Below are 10,331 nucleotides of genomic sequence, written 5' to 3' on the forward strand. Positions count from 1 at the left end.
GGAATAGCTAAGATTGCCCAGGGAGAGTATGCAGAATGGAAAGAGAAGCTGGCTCAGGACCCAGCCCTAAGGAACCCTGACATTTGAGGGGGGAGGCAGAGAAAGGGGAGCCCAATTATGGTAGATTTTCCTTAAAAATTTTGAAAATGGCACTGAAAGTTCATATAGATTTCATTATATAAAGGTGCCAAACAAAAGGCACAGTTCTACAGTTAGTGCTTTTCCAAAACACAATAGCATGTCAGACAACAGCAGGGACCTTCTATCCAAGGCAGTGGAAACACGTGCAACTCTTCCCTCCCAGTAGGATTTCATAGGAAAACTGGCATTTGACTGTATGCAAAAGTCTACTTCTACCCATATTATTGTTCACTAGGGGCTGCGGAGTAAGAGTGAAGTGTATTTAAGGGGGAAGATAGGCGGAATCAAAACAGGAGCTATGTGTCTGGAGATGTCCCCTACCCATCCAAATTATCTTCCTCACGTCCCATGTAGGCAGCAGCCATCTATTCTCCCACACACAGGGCTGGCTCTGCATGGCACTTTGGAAAGCCCACATATTTCCAATCCTTAACATTTTGGTAATCATGAGAAAACCAGCTCCCCACTCATCTCCTATACCGAAGAGCACTTTTCAGAGGGGAGTGGTTTGCTTCTGTTGACGAGGCTGTGGGGAAATTCTGGGTACTGGAAACCAGAGCTCTAGGGAGGGGACGGTGAGAAAGAAGACAAGGTGGAGTCTGGGGGCTTCTACGGGAGAGGTGGGGGGAGCAGCCATTTCAGGACTTGGACCAGGCGCAGCTTTTCCTCCACAAGCAACATGGGTACCAGAGTTATGTTTATAAACACTTTATTCAGTTCATTATAGGGGCAAGTTCCCAGCTAAATACACAGATACAAGCGAGGTATTCCTGGGTTAATGCAGGAGCCAGTGGGTTACATGGGACTGAGCATCGAGGCCAAGGAGAGAGCACCAAGGTTTCAGAGTCAGACCCGGCCAGAGACCCTGAGCTGAGGGTGGGCTACCGTCTGTTTTCTTCTCATAACTGAGCATGCTGCAAGGCGTTTCAACATTACATCCTCTCAGGGGCATCAGGGGAACAGCTGTTAAAGAAATGGAACCCGTGTCCTGGTGCACCTCAACTGCTGTTGCTTTGTAAGTCACATACTAGCATGTGAACAGGAATTTTAGAATATTCCAGTAACAAGGGGCCACGGGGTGGTAAACCTGTTTCTCCCGCAGTGCCTCCTCGCCTGTTTGCATTCCTACCTCAACTCCCATCCTTAAGCCACATGCCCTGCTGGTCAAAGTCTCATGTGCCCAGCAAGTCTCTCAGAATCAGGACAACAGCTATTCCCAAAGCAGCGTCTTGTGCAGACCGTCTGTGACAGCGAGGAGTGGCGTGGTGAGCCATCCTCTGTGAACAGTCGTCCACCCCGACCAATGCCTGAGGGAAAGTGTCGCTCAGAAAACAGGTTCAGAAAGTAGAATGTGGATAAAAACTGGAAACACACTCCAAAAGCTGTAGTCTACGGGACTGGGTCAGATAAAGACCAGTTCACAGAAGGTCTCACTTGAAGGCTACAGAATTGTGGCTCGCGTAATTATTAGAAACATACTGGCGTCCACCGCTGATCCATCTGCAAACTGCTGGGTAACACTGTCTGGAGGTGGGAGATGGTCAGAGTCTGGCCCAAACCTTCTCAAACCCCTGGGAAAGATGCTGACTAGGAAGTGGAGTCGCACCACCGACAGCATTTCAAAGGCAAGAAAGGTCTGTCAGGACGGAGAAGGTTCACACCCGATGTTACAGTTTGAATTCTGAAGGGCGCTTTGAGCTCTATTTGTCACTTTTCTAAATCAATCTGTCAGGAACAAACTTAAGGACATTTTACTGGGATTTAACTTTTTGGCAAAATAGAAACTTTGGTCACAGCCATAGTTCTATAAAAATGTTTTAAAGAGGTTATTATTTCTGATTAAAATCATATTTTTAGCAAGTGATACATAACAAGAAAGTGAACATCTTCATATCTAATGTAAGAACAAAAACTCTTTACCAGCATCTTATTTTAAATACAGCGAAAGAGTCAGTAGTGCTTATAAACAGTAGAGGTTTCTCTTATAGGGAATCAGAAAAATAGCAAAATAAGGCACAACCGGATATTGTCACAGAATTGTGTTAGGCAGTAGTGTTCTTTCTAGAAGGCACAAATTGGAAATCTGATTAGCCAAAGGTTTATATGAAGATAACGTCATATGAAGATAATGTCACATGAAGATAACGTCATATGACAAGGACAGCTAACTTAGAACAAATTCCCTTAACTGGAATTAATGGCAATTAATCAGACAACATTACTTCTAGGCTATTACACTCTGGAACTTAAGAAGTCCTCTTCATCAGCCCATATGTAAATCTGTAAAGGCACTGTGCAAAATGCGAGCTGGGCTGACTACACTTCTGGTTTGGAGTGCATATTAAAAAACAAAGGCACATTTCTTAGAAACCAAACTTTACAGTAACTAACAGAAAATAATCATTTTAGATATAACAGTAGGTAAGCTTGATAATGTGGCAGGTTCTAAGTGAAAAGTCTTGAAGAGGGTTCTTGAACAGCGGGCTGGCGTTCCATTGGTTCTTCATTAAGAAAAGCTCCACACTGATGAAAGCAGGGGAGATGCAAAGAAGCAGGGAAAAGAGCAGTTTAGTCTTTCAGTGCAAACCCAGAATGAACTCCTGTGCTGCAGTCTAAATGTGAACAGAAATTCAATCTGGCCAATTTCCTCCTAGTGGCTTCTCTACATTTTGTAGAGGGCTAGAGGAGACTGTCAAGGGAAAGGGCTGAAGACGTTTCTTTAAATAGTCCCCATGTACTGGGCTATGGCAATGGGTTGTTCCGATATTGCATAGAGTAGTGGTAGTAAGAATAACAGTAACCATAGTTGTGTGTTGTTTGTGTATTTATTCATTTATATAACTTATCAGTATATGCCAGGTACCATCTTAAGCACTTTTTGCATATTAACCAGTTTCATCCTATAACGAACATATGAGGTAGGCACTACTATTATCCCCATTTTACAAATGAGGAAACTGAGGCTCAGAGCTATTAAATTACTTGCACAAGGCACAGAGCTGGATGGTGGTGGAGCTAGGGTGAATCCATGCTTTTAATCACCAGACTGTACTCTTCCACATAAAAGGAAGTATCTGATGAAAATATATTCAGAGAGAAAACTAACAGGTCAGTGGAAATGAATACATTTTTCTCTAACTTCAGAGGTTCCATGTTTATATCAAAAATCTCAGACTTTAATCATGTAACACTCAAGTACTTAAAACATTTACTAAAGAAAACAAAAATCTTTGGAATAAACTAATATTTCTAAGGGAAATTTTATTCTGAGTTCTTGTACATGAAATCAACTGTGAACAGAGACATCTCCCCCAGTTAGACAGAAGAACTCACCGATGATGATGATGATGATGATGACCACGACGCTAATCCCTATTGCCCACATCTGTAACGAAACATATGTCCATTTTACATTCTGAAAATAGATTAATGTCCTTACTGAAGAGTATCATCTATTACCATTCTAGTCACTAAAAGAGAAATTAAGGTGCACTACAATCTGAAATAATGCCTAATTTTTAAAGCCTAAATGTAATGTTCTCAACTAGGGCCTGAAGGTTACTTATCTGCTTTTTATAAGATGTTCAAATGATTTGTGGTCTCTAGATAGGCATATGTTTGTGTACACAAGTTTTCCACAGAAGGGCGGGCTACTGAGCTCATCCCGTGTATCCAGGAAGTGTCACTTCTACTCCAGGAAGAGGCGGGATATATTTGGGATCTGATTGCAGCACATCTCTTTGGTAGCTGTATAAAATCTGCTTTGGGCCATGCTCCTTGTGTAGCTGCTTTCTGCTCTTCTGTGGAGCACACTGTGGCTTTCGAGCAGCTCTTTCTTTGGACGTTGGAGCCATTCACAGAACCACACACAACTGACCTGTTCCAGGCCTTTCCTGTCAATCTGTATTCAGGGCTTCGCTGGGGTGGAGGGTTGGAGGGCTTATGTCTGTGGTTGGTTTTGGATGCTCCTGTTCTATGTGTTTCTTAAGGCCAGCCACAGATCATGGAGAATTCCTAGTTGTAGGATAGCAACAGGATGTGCAGCCAGTGTTTTAGATTCGGAGTCAATCCAAATTTCCATGTGTGGGAGCTCAAGCTCACCTCCAAGATGCATCAAATGGTCCAGTATTGGTTGCCTTTGCTGACCCTCTGAGAATACAGAGGTGACTTAATGTAAAGACCAGGCAAGAGAATTACCTTGCAGTTCTTCCACCAATATTTTCTCTTCAACTTGGCAGCACTTGTTTCAAATTGGGAAGCTCCTGCCTGCAGTGCATCTGCACGGTCATCTAACTCAGAGAGCTTCTGATCTCTTTCCAGTACCTTATCCACGTTGACTCTCATGATGTCCACCACCTGAATGAATATGATCACACCAAGTTACTCATAAAGGAAAGGAAGAACAAAAGTTCTCAATAAAATTCACTGGCACATTTTTTTCAGCTCATCACTTTATTACTTTGAGCCAAACTTTAATTTAAAAAAAAGGGGGGCTCACCTTTTCATGATGAAAACACTCAGCAAACCAGGAACAGAAGGGAACTTCCTTAACATGATAAAGGGCATTAACATCCATGCTCAAGACATGGATGTTTTTGTGAAAGACAAAAAGCTTTTCCCCTCAGATCAGAAACAAGGATGCCCACTTTCTACTGCTGCTCAACACTCTTCTGGAAGTTCTGGCCAGAGCAATTTGGCAAGAAAAAGAAATAAAAGGAATTCAAATTGGAAAGGAAGAAGTAAAATGATCACTATTTGCAGATGATATCATACATAGAAAATCCCAAAGAATTCACACAAAAAACCTACTTGAGTTAATAAACAAATTCAGTAGAGTTTCAGAGTCCAAGATCAACATCCATAAATCAATGTGTTTCCTATACTAGCAAAGAAAAGAAAATTAAGAAAACAATTCCATATACAATAGCATCCAAAAGAATAAAATACGTAGGGATAAGTTGAACCAAGGAGGTAAAAGACTTGCACACTAAAAACTATTAAAACTGCTGAAATTAAACCCCTAATTAAATAGGAAGACATCCAATGTACATAGACTGGAAGACAATATTGTTAAGATGGTGCTACCCCCCCAAAGTGATGTACATATGTACAGATTCAACACAATCTCTATCAAAATTCCAATGGCCTTTTTTAAAAATTTATTTACAGAAGTGGAAAAGCCAATCCTCAAATTTTTAAGGAATTGCAAGGGACCCCAAATAGCCAAAACAATACTGAAAAAGAAAAACAAAATTGGAAGACTCACACTTTCCAATTTCAAAACTTACTACAAAGCTACAATAATCATAGTGTGGTTCTGGCATAAGGATAAACATATAGACCAATGGAATAGAACTGAGAGTCCAGAAATCAACCCAAACAACACAAATTGATTTGACAAGGGTGCCAAGACTATTCAATGGGGGAAAGAACAGTCTCTTCAACAAATGGCGCCGGGACAAGTGGATAGCCACATACAAAAGAATGCAGCTGGATCCCTATCTCACCCCATATACAAAAATTACTCAAAATGGATCAATGGATTTGACACCAAAAGCAAGAGCAACAAGGAAAATAGATAAATTGGACTTTATAAAAATTAAAACCTTTTGTGCATCAAAAGACATTATCAAGGGGGCTCGCCCCGTGGCTGAGTGGTTAAGTTTGCGCGCTCCGCTGCAGGCGGCCCAGTGTTTCGTTGGTTCGGATCCTGGGCGCGGACATGGCACTACTCATCAAACCACGCTGAGGCAGCGTCCCACATGCCACAACTACAAGGACCCACAACGAAGAATATACAACTATGTACCGGGGGGCTTTGGGGAGAAAAAGAAAAAAAAATAAAATCTTTAAAAAAAAAAAAAAAAAGACATTATCAAGGATACGAAAAGAAAATTCATAGAATGGAAGAAAATATTTGCAAATCATGTATCTGTAAAGGATTTAATATCCAGAATATATAAAGAACTCTTACCACTCAACAACAAAAAGAGAAACTACCCAATTAAAAAACGGGCAAGGGACTTAAACAGACATTTCTACAAAGGATATATACAAATGGCCAACAAGCACTGAAAAGATACTTAACATCACTGGTCATTAAGGAAATGCAAATCAAAACCACAATCAGAGATACTACTTCATACCCACTAGGATGGCTATAATTAAAACAACGGAAAATAACAAGTGTTGGTGATAGAAACAGGAAACTTGAACACTGCTAGTGGGGAAAATAAAATGGTGCAGCCACTAGGGAAAAGTATGGAGGTTCCTCAAAAAGTTAAACACAGAGTTACCATATAACCCAGCAATTCTACTAGATACATACCCAAGAGAAATGAAAACATACGTCCACACAGAAACTTGTACGCAAATATTTATAGCAGCATTATTCATAATAGCCAAAAGGTGGAAACGACTAAAAAAATCCATCAACAGATGAATGGATAAACAAATCAAAAGCCTACACATGCAGTGGAATACTACTCAGCCATAAAAGGAACGAGGCACCGATAGATGCTACAACTTGGATGAACACTGAAAACATCGTGCTAAGTGAAAGAAGCCAGACACAAAAGGCCACAGATTGTATGATCTCTTTTATATTATATATCCAGAACCGGCAAATCTATGGATACAGAAAGCTAATTAGAGGTTACCAGGGGATGGAAGACAGGGGGAATGCGGAGTGATTACCAACTGCTTATAGGGTGTTCTTCTGGGGTGATGAAAAAATTGTGAAACTACACAGAAGTAATGGTTGCACAATATTGTGAATATACCAAATACCACTGAATTGTACACTTAAAAATGGTTAATTTTATGTTGTGAATTTCACCTCAACTTAAAAAAACTCTCTTTAGAATTCCTTTGGCTAAGAAAAAGGACCCAATTTGATTTCATAAGTAAACAAAAGTTTCATGCAGGATGGAATTCGAATGAGTTTCTTAGCATGAACATATAAAATTTTCAGAATTAACTTTCTAACAAAACCATCAGACCAAAATATTACATATGATTTAAAAAATGGAATCTAACATTAAGTTTCTCTCAGCTTTTTAAGGTAGCTAAATGCAGAAAGACCAAGATATCCTTGTTGGACACTGACAGCTTTTAGGACTATGGAAATCCTAGTCTGAATTTCTCAAACAATCTTCTGTTGTGGGTCTGCATACCTCGGGCAGAACAAAAGATGCTGTGAAGGTCCTCTAACTCAAGAATTCCACAAACATAGATCTGTGGGGCTAGAGCAGTTTGCCAGCATCTGCCTTCTGTATGTCAATGGGCAACAAGTGACGGTGAATTCTGCAGAGGCCTGCTCGGGCTGGGTAACAGTAAGTCAGGCTACTGGAACAGCATTCTGATGAAAAGTCTGGTCAGAAGGACTGGTCCTGGCTTGAGCAATTTATAGACCTAATCCTTAAAATTCTATTACCCTATTTTACAAAGTGGTTCCTTTTCCTTTTTTTTTTGTTGAGGCAAAATACGTATTATGGAGTGGTTCTTGAGGGGATGTTCTCTGGGAGGGGCGTTTGTGTTTTAGTTATGTGATTCAGTCACAGGAAAGCAAGCATGAAACCAGGAGAATCTGACATCTCAGAAGCTTAGACCAGGGCTTTCAGAAGAATAGGGGGCGAGTTTTTGTCACATTTATGATACAGTCAAAATTTACTTTATATTCACACTTTTATGATACTTTTTCAAAACAGAATAATTTCCAGAGTGTTCCCATGTTGGTTAAAAATTCATGTTTTCACCATTTCAGAGAAATACCTCATCCACTTGATTCTGTGTCTGCTGAAGTCTTCGACTACTGCCAGAGGCAGAGCTTGCACCTGCAGGCGCAGCTGTAGACCTGAAACATGCAGAGGCACGAGGAAATTACGATTCCAAGTACGTTTCTGTAAGTATGAAGATGTTATTCCACGACCCTCAGTGTTAGGCATTTCAGAACTAAAGGAGAAAATCTTTCCTGCAGTATGAACGAAGGTTCTAATGACATTTCTTCTAATTCCTCTATAATTTCCAAGATTCTCCCACGTGTTAAAAGCGACGAGGGCTGAAGTGAAGGCTGAATAAGATCCGCTTTGTGCCACTGAAGCCCCTGATGCTAAGATAGGGAAACGCTACTTCCCAACTGTTTTATTACTTGTTTTAAGGCATACATCTACTTAAATGCACTCAGTACTCTTCTGATCTTTTCACTGTGGCCAGAATGGTTTTCACAGTTATGAACAATTATAGAATGCCCTTTTTCCAGTATGGAGAAATAGATTCATTTACAGAAACAAGGTTAGGAACTCCAGGTTAGGGGATGGGGAGTGGAGGGGTGGGAAAGGCGAGATGAAGCAATGCTGCCGCTCTTAAAAGGAGCTCCTCTTTTAAAATCCTCATCAAATGCTTTATTTCTCTACAGGCAGAGCTTTCTTGACCACTCTGGCTGTGAAGTCCTTATTGCTTGCGTTACTCAGTTGGCAACGCTTTGATTTTTCAGATATATATGTAATGTCTTACCTTCCCTAACAGATCAGACTCCTGTGTCTTAGAGGTCTCTTCCTTGTATCCAAGATGGCGCCTAGCATGTGTCTTGCATACAACAGCCACTAATTCATTTTATTCAACAGTTATTTTATACCTATCATGTGTCAAAGACCAGGGACGCAGCAGATCCCAACCCTGCCCTCAGTTTACTGTCTGATAGATTATAGCAAAGGACCATGTACTGGTGCATTTTCTTCAAGCGTTTCCTCATTTAATCCTAGTAAGTTTTTGAGGAAGATACTACTATTAACCCCTTTTTATAGACAAGTAAAGTGAGGTGTAGAAAGTCAACACGCTGGCCACAGTGGAGCCTGTGTTTAGACCAAGTGCTGTGTAATTCCACAGATCTAGATCTTAACCCCTGTGCGCTACTGGCACAGCAGCCTCAGTGAGAACACGCTCGAATGGTGTCCCGAGTTCCTAGAAGGAACCCGGGGAAAGCACCCATTCCTTTCTCCTCTGTAGGTGAGCAGTGAGCAGGCTGGAAGGGTGACAGAGGGTCCTTGTGATTCTTGACAGCATTCTCTGGATGTCACCATGGGAAACTCCACGTTTTCAAGAGCCACTAAAAGAGTGCTTCTGCTTCAAAAGAGAGAGAGGGCCCACAGCTACGCTATGCTCCTGAGTCCACTCTGACCACAGGTGCCTCAAGGCAGAGCCAAGGTCCTTCCCCTGCAACTTCCGGAGCCCAGCCCAGCATCAGGCAGCGAGTAGGCGCTCCAAGATCGAGGCAGCGGCCACCACTCCTCTCAGGGATCTTGAGGGGAAGGAGGAGAAGGAGAAGGGAAAGAGGTGGGGCGGAACAGGGGCGGGGTGGGGGGCGCTCCCCACCCCCGGGAAGTCCCCGCCGCCCCGCCCTCGTCCCTTCCGCGTCGTCCGAAGGCCGCGGGGCCCTGCGGGGCGGTCGGCTGTGCCTCGGGGCCGGCCGGGCCCATCTGCAGCCCGCACCCCCGGGGCCGCCGCCCACCCCAGGCCTCGGGAGCCCCCGCAGTCTCGGCCCGCCTCCAAGCGGCGGGCGGTGGGACCCGGCCAGGCAGGGGTGCCAGCCGTGGGCCGCCGTCCCCGGGGCCCGAGGCCGCCTCGCGTCGTGTCACTCACATTTTGGCGGCGGCGGCTGCGGGCGAGGGTCTACTGAGTGGCGCAGCGGCACCGGAGGCCGGAGACCTGAGCGGGGCGGCGGCAGCGGCGCCGGGGCGATGACGTCACCAGGCGGGGCCGACGGATGGGCGGGGGCGCGCCGGAAGGGGCGGGGCCTGGCGGGACTAGGCCGGAGTGCGTCGTGAGGGGGCGGGCGTGGCCGCGGGTGAGGGGGTTGCGACGCTGGAGCGGACTGCGGCCGCGCTGGGGGCCGGTCGGTGAGCGCCGGCTGGCCCTCCTCACCGCCGCCGGTGCGGACCAGAGGGCACGTGATGCCTTAGGCTCCAGAAGGGGATTGTGTAGGCAAATAAGGGTCGGGGCGTTAAACGGTATTCTGGGCCCTTGGGCCATTTTTGTGGCCGTGACAATATTGGAGACAGCCTGTGTCCCTCATTTACCTGGTGGTCCTGGAGACCACGTGTTTCCAAGAAACTGTTTAAATTGAGATAAGTCCGTTTGGGGTATTTATCACAGGCATGGATTGGGTTAGATTCCCTCTCTTCTTGCACTTA

At 43.9% G+C, this 10,331-nt stretch overlaps 1 protein-coding gene across 2 annotated transcripts; it reads right to left on the bottom strand.

Annotated features, from left to right (window-relative positions):
• Nucleotides 1-833: 833 nt before the first annotated feature.
• Nucleotides 834-9,911, bottom strand: VAMP3 (vesicle associated membrane protein 3). Of its 2 annotated transcripts, XM_046662328.1 has the most exons (5): nt 9,781-9,911; nt 7,915-7,996; nt 4,339-4,497; nt 3,475-3,526; nt 834-2,664 (listed from the first exon to the last, which is right to left on the bottom strand). In XM_046662328.1, coding segments are annotated over exons 1-5 (312 nt in total). In that variant the 5' UTR covers nt 9,783-9,911; the 3' UTR covers nt 834-2,647. The 2 variants fall into 2 exon arrangements, with proteins under 2 accessions (XP_046518284.1, XP_046518285.1); XM_046662329.1 differs by lacking the exons at nt 7,915-7,996; nt 9,781-9,911 and adding an exon at nt 4,640-5,330.
• Nucleotides 9,912-10,331: the final 420 nt, after the last annotated feature.

This window comes from Equus quagga, chromosome 5 (genome assembly GCF_021613505.1).
Source record: "Equus quagga isolate Etosha38 chromosome 5, UCLA_HA_Equagga_1.0, whole genome shotgun sequence".
Lineage (NCBI taxonomy): Eukaryota > Metazoa > Chordata > Mammalia > Perissodactyla > Equidae > Equus > Equus quagga.

What these genes read in the sequence shown, in the direction of transcription:
- VAMP3 (XM_046662328.1), bottom strand. An exon ending in CACAGAATCAAGTGGATGAG is followed by an intron (nt 4,498 to 7,914) that starts GTATTTCTCTGA and finishes ATATTCATTCAG; the next exon opens with GTGGTGGACATCATGAGAGT. An exon ending in ATTGGTGGAAGAACTGCAAG is followed by an intron (nt 3,527 to 4,338) that starts GTAATTCTCTTG and finishes GTTTCGTTACAG; the next exon opens with ATGTGGGCAATAGGGATTAG.